The sequence below is a fragment of the Syngnathus acus genome, chromosome 21 (assembly GCF_901709675.1).
Source record: "Syngnathus acus chromosome 21, fSynAcu1.2, whole genome shotgun sequence".
NCBI classification, from domain to species: domain Eukaryota; kingdom Metazoa; phylum Chordata; class Actinopteri; order Syngnathiformes; family Syngnathidae; genus Syngnathus; species Syngnathus acus.
This window is the reverse complement of record NC_051105.1, coordinates 2,985,438-3,005,790: the sequence shown is the minus strand read 5'-3', so window position 1 is coordinate 3,005,790 and position 20,353 is coordinate 2,985,438. Positions and strand designations below refer to the sequence as shown.

Here is a 20,353-nt window from a genome sequence, read left to right as displayed (position 1 = left end):
ATCAACTAACAAACGAGTTTAATTACAAGAAAGTAAAATCAGGTTGGAAAATCACTGCTGTCCAAGAAGAAAAAATATATATAAAGAAAACAGTTGGATTATTTTCCAGGAACACAAATGTTTTTATTATTATTATTATTATTAATTCTTTTTTAGCTGAAGCAGTACACTTTATGTCAGAAGACAATACTAACCCTTCATGATCGTATTTTCATGAAATAACGTTAGTGTAAACTTCACCCTATCTCTTGTATATGCATTCATTGTCATTAATACAATGAATTTAATGTTTCATTTCTGGATTGCTCCCAGCTGTACTAAAAAGAAAAAAAATACTATGTATTAAATGTATCGTATAATATAATAGAATAATATGTAACTTCTATTTTCATAAAATGTTGGTATTCTTAGCATTATTTATTTTAAGTTACTATTATTTTCTATATTTCTATATTTACATTTTACATACTCCAACTTCAGTGGAATTGGGGACATATTATATTTTATTCCCTGCCTAATATGACGCAATTTAGAAGCAATTTTAATTACTGTGAAAAATTCCATTAATGTATTCAGATGTTTTAATCTCATTATCGCATCCATTTAATTGCAAGGGGTTTTTCTTTTTTTTTGCACTCGTGGAAATGTTTATTGCATTTCTTTAAAGAAATTATACATTGATCAAATAATCAAATGAAAGCATGATCCTTAAATGTTCATTCACTGATTTAATTTTATACTCATATAGTGCCACAAAAAATAGTTATTTCAAATAACACCTGAGGGCTATTCAGTCATGATTTACGGGTTGTGTCTTAGTTAGCCAGGCAGAAGTGAAACTTTTGTAATGTAACCACCAGGGGACGTTTCCTTTGAGAAATCATTTTGCGCTTGAGCGTATAAGGTCAAATCTGCATCATTCAAAAGATAAATGAGTTGGGATCATTTGGATGAATTCACTTTACTGATCGGTGAGACTTTTTCTAAAATGTACAGCACCTTGACTGCTTTTAAGAATCCTCAAAAGGAAAGTTCCAATGAAAGAGCTCAGGAAACACAAGAAGGCACTTCAGTGTATTAATAATGAAGGTCGTGCTTAGTCACCTTCCCATGCAAACAAGGGGCTGTTGCAGCTTGGATGATGTTTCATAACCACAATAGTACTGAATCGCAGGGTTTCGTAATAATTCTTCTGTGTTTGAAATTCATTTCAACTGAACAAAAGAAACTTGTCGATTTCTTTTTCACATAATTAAAGAATGCAAGAAATGAGCACAAACAAACATATTGATCGATACATTTTTGGGATAAATGATGCTTGAGGCTCTTAAAAGACCCTGAGTGATAGTGACAATTACTCTGTTATGGGTCAGGACACCTGAACTGGGCTTGCAATTCAATAGTGTTGTCCTAGAGAGGCCTCTCTGTTGCCAAGCAGCAACTGATAACATTGACGATGGGATCAGGTTGAACAAGCCACCATCCAGCTTCATGGACAGCCGTAATTCAGGTGCTTGCTTCAGTTATCTTCCGAGAGAGGAATATGGACCTCAGAGAGAAGCGTTGGATTGTTTAGAGGGATGTTTAGGAAGATCAACCATGTGTTCCGTCCCAATCATCACGGGAAAAAAGAGCAGGATGGCTTGGGGCCAGATTACCACAGCGCCTGCACTGTCAGGTTGGTCCGCAGTACCTCCATGCTGGTTGTGGGAGAGAGGACCCAGTCTTCTGAGGGTGCCACGTTGAAACGGAGCAAGAGCACCGTGAGCGTGGAGTCCAACTTGTACTACTACCACAGGCACGAGGACCGCGTGTGGCTTTACTCCCATGAGCAGAACTGCCTGGAGTATCTGCAAGCGTTGGTGGCTCTGCGGAGACGCTACACAAAGAGTGTGAGCGACTTGAATAAAGGTGATATCAAAGCCAATGTGTCTTCCAAGAAGAAAGTGGCACCTCCGGCACCGCAAAAAAAAATTGTAAGTTTCCACTTTTTGGATCCAGAACAAAACATCGACATCCAATAATGTTCTATGCGTTCCAATAATATGTTCTAGGTTTCCTCTCACATTATGAAAAATATGCATGGTAGGCCGATTTACCACTCCAAATTGTCCGTTGTGAATAGCTGTTGCGATTGGCTGGCGAACAGTTTCGGGTGTCTCCGGCCTACTGCCAGCTAGGCAGCTAGCATGCCCCACGACCCTCAATAGCATAATGCGATACAGAAAATGAAAGGATGGATGGAATATGTTTTATGCAACCCCACTAGGCAAACCACAGTATTCTGATTCATATTGCATTTGTGGAATATGAATCAGCAAAATCCATCCATCCCACTTTTATCCAGCTCAGGTGGTGGCTCATTATGCCACTTGCTGCTAAATGAAAATGACATCACAGTTCAGGGCTCAGGTCACAATCAATCATGGCTCACTACACATATATATATATATGTATATATATATATATATATATATAAAGGACAGTTTTTTATCAGGGTATGGCATGAATTCAATTAGACTTTTCTGATAAGGTTTTGGTCAGGTACATCAGTTTCTGCTGCATTGGTGTTGATGGAATTAACAACAAGTGCACTAGAGGGGCAACAACGAGATGGTCCCCAAAAAACAGAACTGATTTTGCTGGTGGAGGCCATTCCAAGTTCCTCCCTCTTGATCTTTTTGAACTGTTTTTCCACAACTGTTGGCTTTAGCGAGAGTCATTATCACGACTGGGAGCATGAGGCGATTTCTTAACCCTCCTGAAGTTGCGCACATTGTCCAACTCCTCCAGGATATATATATATATATATATACACACTACCGTTCAAAGGTTTGGGGTCACAAAATTGTTTGGGTGACCCCAAACTTTTGAACGGTAGTGTAAATATTATTATAATAAAATATTATGAATTAAACATTATAAATTATATTTTATATTTGTATACAATTATATATAATCTATGAATATAAGTATACATATATATTATAAGATTTTTTACACAGAAGATTATATATATAATCTATAAATAATTATCTAAATAAATATATACACTACCGTTCAAAGGTTTGGGGTCACCCAAACAATTTTGTGACCCCAAACTTTTGATCGGTACTGTATATATATATATATATATATATATATATATATATATATATATATATATATATATACACACACTCACACACACACAGGAAGGTCAGAGCCAATTTCTGAACCTCAAAACAGAGGCAGTCTTCCTATTCTACCGCAGTACTAAGCAAAATACTGCACTTTTTACTTGTTGACAGGTATCGAGAGCAACGCCGTCGGCTCCACCCATACCCAATGTGGAGGACACGCTGCAATTTCTAGACGAGGTGATTGCGAGTTGTGACAGTGAACCTCATCGCAAACCTTACTTGGATGACGGCCACGCCGACGTGGACTTTATAGGTAACATATTCCCTCTGTGATCACTGTCATATGGCGTAGATATTAATATGACTGATAGAGAGACTGGTCATTTTTGACAGGTGACAAGGTCTTCTTACAAATTTATATACATACACTGTAGAAAAAGTGGTTAAACTGCAAAAGATGTCAAGCTTGAAAATGATGAGCATGGAGGAATGCTGCTCTAAAAAAACGGCCCTTAATGACCAACCTTTTTCAGTGCATTGAAAAGTATGAAAAGAATCATTGACCACTTTATTAGGTGTGTCTGCAACATCTAATTAGATCCAACCATTGCTTTAAAAATATATGGGCTGTCTCAATTTTCACTATTACAATCACTACAATTTGCATATTATTATTATTATTACGAGTGGTGTGGAACTGCATCAAATCGAGACGTTTGCTTTGCTTTTTGTCTGCGATGAAGTGCGCCTAATGTTTTGACAAGTTTGTGTAATATCTTGTGAGAAAGTAGATGCAGGGTATATAATGTTGAATTACTGTGCGCCATAAAATATCTGAGTAAAAGGTTGAGTGAAATGACTTTGTCTTGGATTGAGAGTGTTGTAAATTATGCCATTTTAATCAAGGGTTGATGGTGCAAATTGAATTATGCGTGTCCTGTAGCGCAAGGTTCTCATCTAAAGTAGCTGTTTAGTGCTCCATATCGTCTCACTGTGGGTGTTTAATCAAATGTGACCTTGACATTTCCAGTGTTCTGCCATCAGCGTGGGAGAAATTACATCTTTATCAGTGTAATCAAAACAGCAGGCTTGGTGGTGATGTCAAGCGTGTAAAAAAAAAAAAAGTGCATTTCATGCCTGCATCGACAAACCAGAACAACAAAGAGTCAAATAGAACTTCTTAACAAACAATCCATTAATTTTACAGTTTAATAGTTGCAGAGCTTAAACATATAAGATCAGCCTTAATAAATAATTGTGCAGTGTTTGCATGTATTCAAACAATTCATTAATTAATATTTGGACCTTTTGTGTCCATAGAAGAAGTCTTCTTTCTTTGAGTCCAGCTCATCAAAAAACACAAGTGTTGCATTTAGATTTTTGTTCAGTGTAAACTTATTTAGACTCTTAGATGGATGTGTTGACCATTCATTAAAAAACTTTTTTTTTTTTGAATGACACACTTTATGATCTGATAGTGACACTAAATCACAAATGGACACAACATAATGATTGCTGTTGACTGTATCTCCCCATACAGTGGCGTCCAGCTCAGCAGAACATGACCTCCACTCCAACTGGGTCTTGAGGGTTCCTCGGGTGGCAGGTGACAGGCAGCAGGAGGAAGTTGTTGTCCGTGCCAACAAAAAAGTCCCCAATAAAAAAAACAAGAGCGGGTCGACCAGCAGTAGGTTGCGCCTGCAGAGGAACCCCATCCATTTGCCCAAAGTGGTGGAGAGCGCCTTGCAGACACTTCGTTTCAAATCCAAAAACTTCTGAAAATGCCGGACACTCTTGTGATTGATGCTCGTTTGAATGGATAGAAAAGTTTTTAAACGTGAACACAAGTTAGTGACATCTTAAAAAAAAAATGTACGAGGACAGTTATGTCCATCTGACTTGTTTGTTCGTGTCTTGGGCAGAACAAAGAAAACAACTTTACAACGCCCTCTGCTGGATATGATGGGTTGCTAGTTTATACAAATGTATGTAACAATTTTGAAGACGGACACCTAAATTTGAGTTTATTTTGAGGATAATGTATTTTGGGGAAATTTGTTAGAGAGAATGTAGGGCCGGATTTTTCGGACAATAAATAGCTCTGAGGACTAGTCAGAAAAAAATAATGCATCATGAAATAAAAAAAGAAAACATGCAAGTGGCTTCGGAGCATATGTCACATTTGCACAAATTAAAACTTTAATGACCACACAATTACTACTCTGCCAATTTGTACGAGATAGAAAATATTTCCAAACTTCTGTTGTAAAAGATGTTAAAAAAAAGAAAGAAAAAAGACAAATGTTCGTCCCCCTTATTTAGGTAAAGCTCTGGCTACATATATGTAAAAAAAAAAACAAGTAGAACATTTTTTACTTGTTTTTTTTTCTTTTCTTAATCTGTAAGCACAAGTTTTTTGTTTGGTGTTGAACCTAGACACATCCAAACAACCAAACCTGCAGCCTTAAGCTTAGCAGAGGTGATTATAACAGTGTTTTTGTTATTGGATGTCAGAATATTAGACCGAGTGAAGTGTCAAAGCAAGCATGAAAGCAAGCACATCAATGATAATAGGAGGGATTTTTCCCATTCAGCAACTCTGAATCTTTTATTAAATTTTCTTTTTTGAAGTGGAAAAAAATCCAATAAATTATGATGGGATTTCAAGCAAGAGCATTTCTGAAAGGCATCAAAAAAGAAAAGCGCAACAACAATAGCTCCGAGACTGTCTCGAAGGCAAATAGTTTTAGTCTTGTCTGTTTGAGCTGCCTTGGCCAAGAGAGTTCAAGGCCTTTACACTGGGGAACAAACTGGTTGTTATTTAGGCTGGAGGAAATATAGATATGTCTAATCATTTTTGTAATTTTAATCCGAACAGGTGAATCTCTCCAAGCATATATTCAGGGTTACATTCTGTTTTTCAGCATTGGGAAATACAATGCTAATAAATTTCAAAGTGAGGCATTAAAAAATACACAAGTGTGCTCAATGAGGACAGACCACCATCATCAAGGGCAGCATTGGCTTTGTCATTGGCCAAAAATATTGAACCACCTAAATGGAGATTTCATCATTCTTTCAACAGACAACAAAAGAACATAGTCTTCAATACTCTACATAAAATTTCTGAACATCCTTGGTAATTGTTTATCCATCATCTGTAGTCTTCAATGGGGTCACAGGTGAACTGGAGCTGAAACCTTCGACTAGTTGCCTGCCAGTCACAAACAGACAACCATTTTACATTCACTCCTATGGATGGATTGGAATTTTCATTTGAGATCAAATTGTTTCTGGGATGTGGAATGAAGCCCGCGCGTGCACACACGTGAAGAAAATGAAAACTTCATGCAGGAAGTCAAAAGCCAAAACTGGCGTCCCAAACCTCAGAAGTGTAAAATTAAAATTATTTTAGAAAATGTACATCAAGTTTGCATGATTAAAAGATGGTAAATTGATCAATTTTTCACACTTCTCAAAAATAATCAAATACAAAATGTCAGTTTGCTGCATTTTAATCACATGCAACAGCTGTACATGTTCAAACTAGAGACATTCTAGGGACTTTCTTTTCAAGTGCATGGTCAGAGTTCATTCAATCTTCATTCAAGACATTGTCACAACATAACAAAAAAATAATTATTATTTTGTAACTTGATATTTTTAATACTGACCAGGGAAAAGCATAAAGTTTGACTGATGTGTTTCAGTAAGGTCTGCTGCTTTGGTTTGCAACAGTTTGGATTAGCACAAATTGTCAAATGCATTTCTAATCTGTAAATATCAGAACAAAATTGGCTGGGAATGGCTGAATTTTGACTTTGACCACAGTTTTTTTCTTTGCTTTCTTACAAAAAGGCCATGTAGAAAAGCAAGCACAAGGTGAACAAAATATCATTTCTTTTCCTCTTTCACTTTGGGGCGAAAGAAGGACGACATTGTTTTCATGCCACTCTTATCCACCTTTGCCAGATTCTTCTGAGCGGCCGTCATCTTCTTGGGTGGCTGCAAAGAGATGAAGAAAACATCGACCATGTAATTTGACCAAACAAACCAGAACGACAAGAACAATCTCTCAAGGTTGAATGAGATGTCGCTCAAAAAGAGACCATCACTTTCGAAATAACCCAGACTCACTTTGCGAGCAAACTCTCCGCTGTTGAATTTGGTATAGTCTTCTCCCGCCTCCACCGGCTTGTCGGACAGTTTTCGCTTCTGGTATACGGAAACAAATGTGTTGAACAGTTTGGACAGTGTTGACGGACTACATAAACATAACAATTTGAATCAACATTGAAGGTGAATCATACACAGAAATAATATTTATTGTGATCTGTTTATTTGAATGGATTGGTAAATGGATTTGATGGATCAACTTAGATTTTCCACCTCTGGTACTTGTCATGGGACTGTACAAGTAACTGACAGTAAAGTCCGTGCCGCAATTCTGTAGATTTGCATGATCTGTTTTTCGCATAAAGTTGTAAACTTTCCGCTGCCTCGAAATGATCTGTTTTATTTGTCAGGAAAAAAAAAATGCAGGATAGGACAATGTTTTGCAACAGATTGTATAATATACTGCACCTTTGAAGGTGGTTCAGTCTCCTTTGGACTTGTGATCTCCGGTAACCTGTGTGGCAGCAAAACAGTCGTCGTTCAAATTCATATTTACATATTTATAATGGCCTGGCAAGTTGGGCATGCAAACATACTGCAAGTGCTGGCGAAGTTCCTTGCTCAGGTCTTTGCTGATGTATTCTGATATCAGGCCATGGGCGTAGCCAAGGTAGTCCTCTGAAGTGTGGAGGCGATCAAACAAAAAAAAGTCTTACGGCTACATTCAGGACTATACAAAATAGTTGGTAATACTCTGTGACAGATAAAATGGGTCGTTGTCACCATCTACTGGTGCTGCTGAGTACTACAAGTACTTCAGAAATCTAAGCACAGAACGGTGAAAATTTGAGGTCGAACACAATCCGTTCTGAGACACCAAATGAATTCAGATTTGAAGACAAATTTCCCTCTGAAATATAGTGATGTAGTGTGACTTTTCCCATTTTTATTTAAATCCTCTTCTTCAGAATCGAATGTAATTTTAAAAGAAGAAACGGCGTTACCGTTGCTTGACTCGGAATCCATCTTGACTCGAATATAAGAGGAGGACTGAACTCCCTCCCCCACAGAGATGTTCTTCTTCTTGAGCACAAGGACTGTTTTCTCTACCTACAGCAACATTAAAAAAAAGACAATTCAATGGTAATCTTTATCTAAATATTGACTAATTCTGAACAAAGGATATACCTTCTTCTTTAACCAAGCCAGTGTTTTGTCTTGATTATATCGGTGAAACTTGAGGCCTCCCACCTCTAGCAAGAAAACAAAATACTGTATGTGAGGCCTCTGTCTGATTTTAAATATAAGCAACCTTGGGCAAATTATTTGCTAACCTTTTTCATCCACTACGTGATGCATGGAGGCCAAGGAACGCGTGCAGCTCAGCAGTCTGCTACATGCTGGAAACTCTTCATCCATCACCATTTGATCCGCCGGCTGGAACTTGCCCTAAACACACAGCCGAGGACATCATTAAAGGGAGGCTTTTATAGAGTCTTTATGGACTGGAAGTGATTCGCTAGCCTGGAGAGAGAGTGAGAAACAGATGTGTGGAGTGAAGGACAGTCGAGAGAGACGCTTAATAAACTGCAAGATGACCTTTGTTTCCAACAAAAACAATCCTGGGCATCACACTACAGCCTCAGTAAAAGATTCTAGTGGTGTATCTACACCACGGGGGGGATGCAAAAGCAATGGTGATGTCGTGAAAAAAGTAGGGGGCAGTGATTGAGCATGTTTTATTAGGTCTTGTGAGAATTTGTGGGTTTTCTTCTTATTAAATTTTGCTAGTTAGAATTGCAAAGGGGGGAGTATGGTAAGTAGGCTGTAGGTTCACCACCCCTGGAGTAGATGCACCCTGGCTGATTACAAACCTTTATTGGAGTCATAGCACAAATTTGACATTCGAAAAGAATTTTATAGCAAGCCACCAAACAAAAATGTCACAAAAGGTTCTGCCATCTAGTGGAAGAGCATTTAATTGTTGTTAGATGTTGGAAGAATAGATGACTAAAAGATACATTATTAGTAGAAAATAAATATGTTTCTGATGAAGTAAATTAAATTTAAAAGAAAATTTGATAATTCCCATAAAATAATAATCTGCCACGGCAGACAGGGATCACCAGAATAGGCTGAATGGTCTCTTACTTCTTTTGCAGATTTGATCAAATAGGGCAAAATGAGATAAAGAGGATCCATCGGTGTGACAAACAGAAGCCTCCCATCTGTGTAAAAACAGGAGCAGCTGATTAACAATAAATCAAATAAACAAAGGCATTCCATTCTATGGTCATGAATGGATTTTTATCAAACAGTCAAAACAATTACCTCTCTGGACTGATTGGCCAACAAACCAGGAACGAAAGTCTTCTTCAAATGCTTTGACCTCGTGAAGTTGCACATTCCCACCGCCGCCGCTCAGCATGTAGAGGGACCCTGCATCTGTGGTAACAAGACAAATTTATTTTGAAAGGTAGACCAAAAGGTACTTTTGATTAGTTTTTTACCTTCATATATCCCTCTGCTTTTTTTTAACAATGCAATGCATTTTAAATCATCCTGAACTAATAATACATTCATTCTATCGTTAATAGGCTTGCCATTATGTAGCATCAGTGGGCCATCAGGATATCCACGTAAAAAAATCAACACGGTCCAAGCCTCAGTTTAAACTGAAGATTTTGTGATTCAAAACAATATTTGAAGAAATTAGAAATATACAGGCACACTTTTGAATGAAATAGTGAAGCGTGTACTCAAAATGCACACAAGTACTTTGTGCATTTTTGTCAGTGAATGGGGGAGATGGTAGGTGCACAGCGAGGATAAAACGACCAAAGATGTTTGGATATAGTCATATTAAATAGCAGATACTATAAATGAGTTATAGATTGGTTCTTGTTAACGTTGCACCCTGCGACCAGTCCAGGGAGTACCTGACCTCTCATGGAAGTTTGCTGTGTATGTTTAAATCAATGTAAAATACATTTTTGACGTGATTTTGAAGAGCACACTACACCTCAATATGATTACATTTGTTTTTCAACTATTTTAAACTGGAATATTTGAATGTTTTTAAATTGCTTCGAAAAAAAAACCATCCTTAGATTTATAAGATTTGAGTGAATTTCTGTTTATATTAATGTGGTCTACCTGTGGCTGGATTGCGTAATCTCACAAAGGTGGGGTCATTCTCCTTCATCTGGATGTCTATGACGGAGTCTGCATGGAGACAAAGTCAGGTATGTGACACAGATGAACATTTTATGCAAATATATTGACGTTAAGTATTAGGGCATCTTAAAAAGGGATACACAACTCTGTTTTTTGTGGTGGAGTGCTAGCATGACGCTAGCAAACGAGTAGTTTCCACGGCCAAACGCATCGTGTGTTAAGCTAGCAATGGCAAACCTTGCTATGACAATTACCTGCAGCAATAACAACCCAGCTATTGTTCTGTACGTTGGGCATTCGCTTCTTTTTGGGGGGCATAGTGAAACGTTGAACCTGCTTGATTTGCACTGGGTTTCAAATAACGCGCAACGATACCGAAACCAAAACAAGCGATTGTGTGTTTTGACAAGCACTCAGAAAAGGCGCTTCTCTCCTCACTTCCGCCTTTTCCTCACCAACGGGGTGCTGTAGTTCACCACAGTTGAGGCTCTGCCCGTTTTTGTTAGCTATTTTTACAATGTCTTAATCCCTTTTTGTATATTCAGATATATTTTAAAGAGTGTTGTGCGAATCGTTCGGATAAATTGAGAATCACACGCTATTCAAGCAGCGTATTGACTTCGGTTCCCCCTACTATATCATGCTTTGGTATGTACGGTCGTGACGTCACGGCACTCTGAGTGTCGCTCTTTCAGGCGCGTTCAAAAACAAACTCCAAATAATAATAATAATAATAATAAGTCCATCTTTATCCTCAAATACAATAAAAGCACTAACGAACTGGAAACGGTGAAACATATTTGAGGGTGCTTGATTACAATGTAACTTGATAAAATACAAAAATGTAATCGATTGTTATTGCTAAAATCAAATGTGTGAATGTTGCTAAGACTGTAGATATTATGGAGAATGTTTTTTTCCGTAAATTAAACATAAATCAAGATAAATTTTCTTTCATTCATTTGTTCTTTCTTTCAGTCTTGTCAAAGACAGTGAAATTAGATGAGTAGAATTTGATTTTCAAATATTGGTTGTAGAATTTAGTCGGTGTGCAAATACAAAACATAATTATGATTATTTTAAAAAAATAATGTGGGATTAATAATTTTTCTAAAAATCCCTTTTTTTTGTATAGTTGGCGATGGAGGAACACCAATAGAAACATTCGATCAGATGAACACTAAAAAATGGCACTAGAAGAACAGAAATAACATTTTCAAAAAGTCAAGACCTCTGAGGATAAATTAAGTTTTCTGAAACTTAAAATACCTCCTCTACATTTCACTCTTGTAGGGAAAAAAAGCAAAGGTGATGAATGAAAAATGAAATCATGATGTTAAGAAGATGATCCTCAATGTTTTTTATTCAGCTGTGGAACATTTCTACAAAAACAATTAACAACAATCACACATCAGATCAGCACAATCCCACACACAGAGAGGAAGAACAAAAAGACTACTTTGACAAAGACATTTGTCTTACTGTATATCGTCCAAACAATAACAACAGCCTCTTGATGTGTTTCCAGATTTCTTTCATCTTCACGCCATAGATGATGGGATTGAACAGAGGATTGTAGACCACTATTTGTAGAGTCATAATCAGTCGCACAGGTTTTGAAAGATCTGACTCCAATCGCGCTATGATGACATCAAAACCACACAAACATGAGAAGCTGATCAAAACCATCAGGTGGGGTAAACATGTCTCTGTTGCTTTTTTCCGGACTTTTCCGCAACTGCGATAGGCCAACATAAATATCTTTATATATGTGAAGAGGATAAACAGCACAGGGATGATAGTAATATTTGTCAAAACAAATAAACCCCACACAGTTAGAAACATTGGTTTCACACAAAAAAGTTTCTGGATCGAATTATTGCAAAAGACTCCCGCTAACATGAAGTGACACATTTTTTGCTTCGCACTGATGACAGTTGCCACTAATACGTGGCAGGCAGGCAAACCCCAGGCCAAAACCAAAAAGATGGTGACATTGGTTGTGCTCATCACAGATGTATAATGCAGAGGCTTACAAATGGACACATACCTGTCATAAGCCATGGCTGCCAACAGCAAGAAGTCTGAACCTACTAGCGAATAAAATATTAAATACTGCAACATACAAGCTGCGTGAGAAACGCTCTGCCTGTGAGACAAAACGTCCACAATGAGTTTGGGGTAAATAGCAGTGCTGAAAAAAATCGAGTTTAGAGACAAAGCTGCAATGAAAATATACATTGGTTCATGAAGGTTCCTGTGAATCCAGATGAGGCAAATAATGGTGCAATTACAGCAGATGATGACAACATATAGTATCAACAAGATCACAAAGTAGACATATCTGTACTTATCCGCATCTACATAGCCACCAAAACGTATTAGGTAATGTGTTCCGTTCATGTTCCAATCATGTGTTGACTCTCTGCGAACACACCGCACACTGGTGGTCAAGAGTCGCCGGACCATCGAGTCTTTTATGTCGCTTGCTCAGCCTCTATGGATCTCATTAGGAGCTGCTGTCATGTCAACAAACTTCTCTAAGGCTTCTTCTTGGCACCCCCCCTATCTGTCACATACAGCAGGGTCAAATTGTTGGATGAGTTCGAAAGCAAGGGTGCCAAATTTGTGTTTATCATCGGGCCACATGGTAGTCATGGTTACTGGAAGGGCATCTTTTATAACCTTATATACGTAAATGTAAAATGTGTAACGGTACGCCAAAAGTCATTCCCTTGTTATCAGGTCACAGTTTTGTTGACATTTGGTACATTAAGGCCAAAATTGCTTATTTTATGCTACCACAGCCAGAATATGGCCATGTTGAGACTTAGACCAGAAAAGTCCTTTCGCCCGCCTGTTTGGTCCTGACCAAAAGTCAGTAGACATGAATCATGTCAGTCTTCAACACTTGCTTAGATATCTGCTACTGTTATGATTACTGGTTCTTGTTTTTCAATGTTTCTGTGATTTGTTTGTAAATCTGCCAGGCATCGGGCATTGGTATTGTGTGACGTTTCATTTTCCATAGCGCTTCCAGAATTGCTCTATCTCAGCCTTTTTGGTCTTTCTCCCTTGCCACTGAGAGTAGACCTTAGCTGGGTTGCGTTTGTTCTCGAGGCCTCTAAGTCTCTCGTGTCCCTCTTCAGTGTGAGTCTTTGTTTAGCAGTCTCAAATGCCTCATCTGTGGACATCTTGTTGTATTTCTTGAGCAGTTCTTTCTTAAGCTTTACATCTTTGATAGGCTAACTTCTCTCACCCTTACTTTGGTCTCGATCCTTCTCTTCCGTGGATTCTTTCCAGTTGTTTTTCTCATAGCCAAGCCATCTCTAGGATAATTGATCAGCTGATTGGTCTCAGTAAGGTTCTTGGTAGGGATCAGTGCTGTGTTCACATCATTTAGTAGTGATTCTAATTGCACGTCTTTCTTTAGCCTCACCAAGCAGGAGGTACTAGTTGAGTTCTCCCATGACTCCCTCTCGGGTCATTTGCGCTTGTGTTGAGGTGTTCTGCTTGTTGGGCTTGGAACCCACTCACGAGGTTTGGGAGTGATGGTGAAACCACCCCATGAGTGACCATGGCTTTTCCCAGCATCTTTGTACTGCAGAGGAAGCACATTGGGCCTAATCCATCTCCAGCTCTGGCAACAACTTCCTCTTGCTGATGTTGGAGGTGGTGCTTGTTGACCCGGAGATGGTATGATTGTATTTGTGTCACTCCTCGGAGGTATTGTCACATAGAATTAAATGTTCTAATCACACGCTATTCAAGCAGCGTAGTGACTTCAGTTCCCCCTACTATATCATGCTTTGGTATGTACGGTCGTGACGTCACGGCACTCTGAGTGTCGCTCTTTTAGGCGCGTTCAAAAATAAACTCCAAATAATAATAATAATAATAATAATAAGGGAAGTCCATCTTTATCCTCAAATACAATAAAAGCACTAATGAACTGGAAACGGTAAAACATATTTGAGGGTGCTTGATTACAATGTAACTTGATAAAATACAAAAATGTAATCGATTGTTATTGCTAAAATCAAATGTGTGAATGTTGCTAAGACTGTAAATATTATGGAGAATGTTTTTTTTCCGTAAATTAAACATAAATCAACATAAATTTTCTTTCATTCATTTGTTCTTTCTTTCAGTCTTGTCAAAGACAATGAAATTAGATGAGTAAAATTTGATTTTCAAATATTGGTTGTAGAATTTAGTCGGTGTGCAAACACAAAACATAATAATGATTATTTTTAAAAAATAATGTGGGATTAATAATTTTTCTAAAAATCCCTTTTTATTTTTGCATAGTTGGCGATGGAGGAAAACCAATAGAAACATTCGATCAGATGAACACTAAAAAATGGCACTAGAAGAACAGAATTAACATTTTCAAAAAGTCAAGACCTCTAAGGAAAAATTAAGTTTTCTGAAACCTAAAATACCTCCTCTACATTTCACTTGTCGGGAAAAAAAGCAAAGGTGATGAATGAAAAATGAAATCATGATGTTAAGAAGATGATCCTCAATGTTTTTTATTCAGCTGTGGAACATTTCTACAAAAACAATTAACAACAATCACACATCAGATCAGCACAATCCCACACACAGAGAGGAAGAACAAAAAGACTACTTTGACAAAGACATTTGTCTTACTGTATAGCGTCCAAACAATAACAACAACCTCTTGATGTGTTTCCAGATTTCTTTCATCTTCACGCCATATATGATGGGATTGAACAGAGGATTGTAGACCACTATTTGTAGAGTCATAATCAGTCGCACAGCTTTTGAAAGATCTGACTCCAATCGCGCTATGATGACATCAAAACCACCCAAACATGAGAAGCTGATCAAAACCATCAGGTGGGGTAAACATGTCTCTGTTGCTTTTTTCCGGACTTTTCCGCAGCTGCGATAGGCCAACATAAATATCTTTATGTATGTGAAGAGGATAAACAGCACAGGGATGATAGTAACATTTGTCAAAATAAATAAACCCCACACAGTTAGAAACATTGGTTTCACACAAAAAAGTTTCTGGATCAAATTATTGCAAAAGACTCCCGCTAATATGTAGTGACACATTTTTTGCTTCGCACTGATGACAGTTGCCACTAATACTTGGCAGGCAGGCAAACACCAGGCCAAAACCAAAAAGATGGTGACATTGGTTGTGCTCATCACAGATGTATAATGCAGAGGCTTACAAATGGACACATACCTGTCATAAGCCATGGCTGCCAACAGCAAGAAGTCTGAAGCTCCTAGCGAATAAAATAATAAATACTGCAACATACAAGCTGCGTGAGAAATGCTCTGCTGGTGAGACAAGACGTCCACAATGAGTTTGGGGTAAAAAGCAGTGCTGAAAAAAATCGAGTTTAGAGACAAAGCTGCAATGAAAATATACATTGGTTCATGAAGGTTCCTGTGAATCCAGATGAGGCAAATAATGGTGCAATTACAGCAGATGATGACAACATATAGTATCAACAAGATCACAAAGTATACATATCTGTACTTATCCACATCTACATAGCCACCAAAACGTATTAGGTAATGTGTTCCGTTCATGTTCCAATCATGTGTTGACTCTCTGCGAACACACCGCACACTGGTGGTCAAGAGTCGCCGGACCATCGAGTCTTTTATGTCGGTTGCTCAGCCTCTATGGATCTCATTAGGAGCTGCTGTCATGTCAACAAACTTCTCTAAGGCTTCTTCTTGGCACCCCCCTATCTGTCACATACAGCAGGGTCAAATTGTTGGATGAGTTCTAAAGCAAGCGTGCCAAATTTGTGTTTATCATCGGGCCACATGGTAGTCATGGTTACTGGAAGGGCATCTGTTATAACCTTAAAACTATATACCTAAATGTAAAATCACTCAGGGGTGTAACGGTACGCCAAAAGTCATTCCCTTGTTATCAGGTCACAGTTTTGTTGACATTTGGTACATTAAGGCCAAAATTGCTTATTTTATGCTACCACAGCCAGAATATGGCCATGTTGAGACTTAGACCAGAAAAGTCCTTTCGTCCGCCTGTTTGGTCCTGACCAAAGGTCAGTAGACATGAATCATGTCAGTCTTCAACACTTGCTTAGATATCTGCTACTGTTATGATTACTGGTTCTTGTTTTTCAATGTTTCTGTGATTTGTTTGTAAATCTGCCAGGCATCGGGCATTGGTATTGTGTGACCTTTCATTTTCCATAGTGTTAGGGTGGTGCTCACTCTAACTTATTTTGCAAGAACCACACGGGAGACAAGTAAGTCCTTTTAGACACCTGCAGGTGGAGAGTCCATTCGTCGCTGTGTGTACAGCGATGATCGAATGAGATCTGACTCTGGCCTCTTGCAGGAGCATTTTTGTTGAGAGAAACAGAGTGGGGATGAGAGTGGGGGTGAGAGTGGAGGTTGGGGTTGAAGCCCCTGGCCTGCTGATCAAAGCATAGCAGGGGGTCTTTTACGACGTTGTGCAAACAAGGCAACTTTGATTGCTTCCTCTGCAGCTAGTCAATCAGTTCAAAAGATCTTAGCACTTTGGTCTACTACTTTTGTTAAGACAGGACAAGCCAGGTAAATTATTACAGGTTACATTCCAACATAATCATACGATGAAGATAATCTGTAAACCCTAACACATAGCGCTTCCAGAATTGCTCTATCTCAGCCTTTTTGGTCTTTCTCCCTTGCCACTGAGAGTAGACCTTAGCTGGGTGGTTCGAGAACATTGTGTTTTTTCTCGTGGCCTCTAAGTCTCTCGTGTCCCTCTTCACTGTGAGTCTTTGTTTAGCAGTCTCAAATGCCTCATCTGTGGACATCTTGTTGTATTTCTTGGGCAGTTCTTTCTTAAGCTTTACATCTTTGATTTGCTCTATTAATAGGCTAACTTCTCTCACCCTTACTTTGGTCTCTATCCTTCTCTTCCGTGGATTCTTTCCAGTTGTTTTTCTCATAGCCAAGCCATCTCTAGGATAATTGACCAGCTGATTGGTCTCAGTAATGTTCTTGGTAGGGATCGGTGCTGTGTTCACATTATTCAGTAGTGATTCTAATTGCACGTCTTTCTTTAGCCTCACCAAGCAGGAGGTAGTTGAGTTCTCCCATGACTCTCTCTCGGGTCATTTGCTCTTGTGTTGAGGTGTTCTGCTTGTTGGGCTTGGAACCCACTCACGAGGTTTGGGAGTGATGGTGAAACCACCCCATGAGTGACCATGGCTTTTCCCAGCATCTTTGTACTGCAGAGGAAGCACATTGGGCCTAATCCATCTCCAGCTCTGGCAACAACTTCCTATTGCTGATGTTGGAGGTGGTGCAGACCTTGTTGACCCGGAGCTGGTATGATTGTATTTGTGTCACTCCTCTGAGGTATTGTCACATAGAATTAAATGTTCTTGCCTCAGGAACTGTTTTTTGCTTGACGAACTTTGATTATATTTTCATTAAAATGTTGAGATTGGTTGAAATGAGGTGGACACAAACGGCCAGTTTAGAGCCCACGGGGTTAATTAGAAGAGGAACACTGATGTAAGGATAGTGTCACCACAAGGTCAGCCTCGAGGGACCGCTAATAATGAGCAAGTGGTCACAGTAATTCTCTCTGGAGATATTGTCGCTGACAAACAAGTCAAATCTCTGGATGATCCCACCAAGCATGCTGCAAATAACAATAGTCATGCTCTTGGTCCTTGGTGTGTTAGCAGCAGCAGCAGCGGCAATCAATCACGTCCAGTAAGGCCTTCTTTACAACTCAAATTCCCATATTGGTTCCATGAAGTTGTTAAATCATCCAATCAGATTTGTTTTGTCTGACTTGCCATGTCTACTCCATCCATGTAATTTCAAAGCAATATGGCTTCGTGCAAGTACAAGACTGTCAGTATTCCAGATTTGGCCCCCATTGAAAATGATTGGCGCATTATGGAGTGCAAAATAACATAAATATGATATATAAATTGAGAATCACACGCTATTCAAGCAGCGTAGTGACTTCAGTTCCCCCTACTATACCATGCTTTGGTATGTACGGTCGTGACGTCACGGCACTGAGTGTCGCTCTTTTAGGCGCGTTCAAAAATAAACTCCAAATAATAATAATAATAATAATAATAATAATGCAAGTCCATCTTTATCCTCAAATACAATAAAAGCACTAATGAACTGGAAACGGTGAAACATATTTGAGGGTGCTTGGTTACAATGTAACTTGATAAAATACAAAAATGTAATCGATTGTTATTGCTAAAATCAAATGTGTGAATGTTGCTAAGACTGTAAATATTATGGAGAATGTCTTTTTTTCCGTAAATTAAACATAAATCAACATAAATTTTCTTTCATTCATTTGTTCTTTCTTTCAGTCTTGTCAAAGACAGTGAAATTAGATGAGTAAAATTTGATTTTCAAATATTGGTTGTAGAATTTAGTCGGTGTGCAAATACAAAACATAATGATTATTTTTTTTAAATAATGTGGGATTAATAATTTTTCTAAAAATCCCTTTTTTTTGCATAGTTGGAGGAAAACCAATAGAAATATTCGATCAGATGAACACTAAAAAATGGCACTAGAAGAACAGAATTAACAAAAGTCAAGACCTCTGAGGATAAATTAAGTTTTCTGAAACCTGAAATACCTCCTCTACATTTCACTCTTGTCGGGAAAAAAAGCAAAGGTGATGAATGAAAAACGAATTCATGATGTTAAGAAGATGATCCTCAATGTTTTTTATTCAGCTGTGGAACATTTCTACAAAAACAATTAACAACAATCACACATCAGATCAGCACAATCCCACACACAGAGAGGAAGAACAAAAAGACTACTTTGACAAAGACATTTGTCTTACTGTATATCGTCCAAACGATAACAACAACCTCTTGATGTGTTTCCAGATTTCTTTCATCTTCACGCCATATATGATGGGATTGAACAGAGGATTGTAGACCACTATTTGTAGCGTCATAATCAGTTGCACAGGTTTTGAAAGATCTGACTCCAATCGCGCTATGATGACATCAAAACCACACAAACATGAGAAGCTGATCAAAACCATCAGGTGGGGTAAACATGTCTCTGTTGCTTTTTTCCGGACTTCTCCGCAGCTGCGATAGGCCAACATAAATATCTTTATGTATGTGAAGAGGATAAACAGCACAGGGATGATAGTAATATTTGTCAAAACAAATAAACCCCACACAGTTAGAAACATTGGTTTCGCACAAAAAAGTTTCTGGATCGAATTATTGCAAAGGACTCCCGCTAACATGAAGTGACACATTTTTTCCTTCGCACTGATGACAGTTGCCACTAATACGTGGCAGGGAGGCAAACACCAGGCCAAAACCAAAAAGATGGTGACATTGGTTGTGCTCATCACAGATGTATAATGCAGAGGCTTACAAATGGACACATACCTGTCATAAGCCATGGCTGCCAACAGCAAGAAGTCTGAAGCTGCTAGCGAATAAAATATTAAATACTGCAACATACAAGCTGCGTGGGAAACGCTCTGCCTGTGAGACAAAACGTCCACAATGAGTTTGGGGTAAAAAGCAGTGCTGAAAAAAATTGAGTTTAGAGACAAAGCTGCAATGAAAATATACATTGGTTCATGAAGGTTCCTGTGAATCCAGATGAGGCAAATAATGGTGCAATTACAGCAGATGATGACAACATATAGTATTAACAAGACCACAAAGTATACATATCTGTACTTATCCACATCTACATAGCCACCAAAACTTATTAGGTAATGTGTTCCGTTCATGTTCCAATCATGTGTTGACTCTCTGCGAACACACCGCACACTGGTGGTCAAGAGTCGCCGGACCATCGAGTCTTTTATGTCGCTTGCTCAGCCTCTATGGATCTCATTAGGAGCTGCTGTCATGTCAACAAACTTCTCTAAGGCTTCTTCTTGGCACCCCCCC

General features: G+C 38.5%; 5 protein-coding genes across 5 annotated transcripts; 1 reads left to right on the top strand and 4 right to left on the bottom strand.

Annotated features, from left to right (window-relative positions):
- Positions 1-96: 96 nt before the first annotated feature.
- Positions 97-5,507, top strand: LOC119115283 (uncharacterized protein C13orf42). Its single transcript, XM_037239668.1, has 3 exons — positions 97-1,976; positions 3,291-3,435; positions 4,663-5,507. Exons 1-3 carry the CDS (start codon positions 1,581-1,583, stop codon positions 4,899-4,901), a joined length of 780 nt encoding a protein of 259 aa, XP_037095563.1. The 5' UTR covers positions 97-1,580; the 3' UTR covers positions 4,902-5,507.
- Positions 5,508-6,181: 674 nt separating this feature from the next.
- Positions 6,182-10,845, bottom strand: rnaseh2b (ribonuclease H2, subunit B). Its single transcript, XM_037239666.1, has 11 exons — positions 10,670-10,845; positions 10,395-10,463; positions 9,570-9,683; positions 9,390-9,466; positions 8,573-8,687; positions 8,427-8,491; positions 8,243-8,348; positions 7,835-7,916; positions 7,707-7,752; positions 7,260-7,337; positions 6,182-7,127 (listed from the first exon to the last, which is right to left on the bottom strand). The coding sequence occupies exons 1-11, from the start codon at positions 10,731-10,733 to the stop codon at positions 7,017-7,019; spliced, it is 927 nt and encodes a 308-aa protein (XP_037095561.1). The 5' UTR covers positions 10,734-10,845; the 3' UTR covers positions 6,182-7,016.
- A 960-nt stretch (positions 10,846-11,805) lies between these two features.
- Positions 11,806-12,930, bottom strand: LOC119115280 (olfactory receptor 6N2-like). Its single transcript, XM_037239665.1, has one exon. It carries the CDS (start codon positions 12,882-12,884, stop codon positions 11,871-11,873), a length of 1,014 nt encoding a protein of 337 aa, XP_037095560.1. The 5' UTR covers positions 12,885-12,930; the 3' UTR covers positions 11,806-11,870.
- A 2,114-nt stretch (positions 12,931-15,044) lies between these two features.
- LOC119115062 (olfactory receptor 6N2-like) lies at positions 15,045-15,992 on the bottom strand. Its single transcript, XM_037239237.1, has one exon. The coding sequence runs from the start codon at positions 15,990-15,992 to the stop codon at positions 15,045-15,047; it is 948 nt and encodes a 315-aa protein (XP_037095132.1).
- Positions 15,993-19,177: 3,185 nt separating this feature from the next.
- On the bottom strand, positions 19,178-20,305 carry LOC119115278 (olfactory receptor 6N2-like). The gene has a single exon (XM_037239664.1). The coding sequence runs from the start codon at positions 20,254-20,256 to the stop codon at positions 19,243-19,245; it is 1,014 nt and encodes a 337-aa protein (XP_037095559.1). The 5' UTR covers positions 20,257-20,305; the 3' UTR covers positions 19,178-19,242.
- Positions 20,306-20,353: the final 48 nt, after the last annotated feature.

Bases quoted from the DNA above. Each gene is read 5' to 3' on its own strand.
- LOC119115283 (XM_037239668.1), top strand. From the start codon at position 1,581: ATGTTTAGGAAGATCAACCATGTGTTCCGTCCCAATCATCACGGGAAA. The intron at 1,977-3,290 runs GTAAGTTTCCAC...ACTTGTTGACAG, and splicing joins CGGCACCGCAAAAAAAAATT to GTATCGAGAGCAACGCCGTC. The intron at 3,436-4,662 runs GTAACATATTCC...CTCCCCATACAG, and splicing joins CGCCGACGTGGACTTTATAG to TGGCGTCCAGCTCAGCAGAA.
- rnaseh2b (XM_037239666.1), bottom strand. From the start codon at position 10,733: ATGCCCCCCAAAAAGAAGCGAATGCCCAACGTACAGAACAATAGCTGG. The intron at 7,917-8,242 runs GTAACGCCGTTT...TCCACACTTCAG, and splicing joins GGATTCCGAGTCAAGCAACG to AGGACTACCTTGGCTACGCC. The intron at 7,338-7,706 runs GTGCAGTATATT...TCCGTATACCAG, and splicing joins AGACTGAACCACCTTCAAAG to AAGCGAAAACTGTCCGACAA.
- LOC119115280 (XM_037239665.1), bottom strand. From the start codon at position 12,884: ATGGTCCGGCGACTCTTGACCACCAGTGTGCGGTGTGTTCGCAGAGAG.
- LOC119115062 (XM_037239237.1), bottom strand. From the start codon at position 15,992: ATGAACGGAACACATTACCTAATACGTTTTGGTGGCTATGTAGATGTG.
- LOC119115278 (XM_037239664.1), bottom strand. From the start codon at position 20,256: ATGGTCCGGCGACTCTTGACCACCAGTGTGCGGTGTGTTCGCAGAGAG.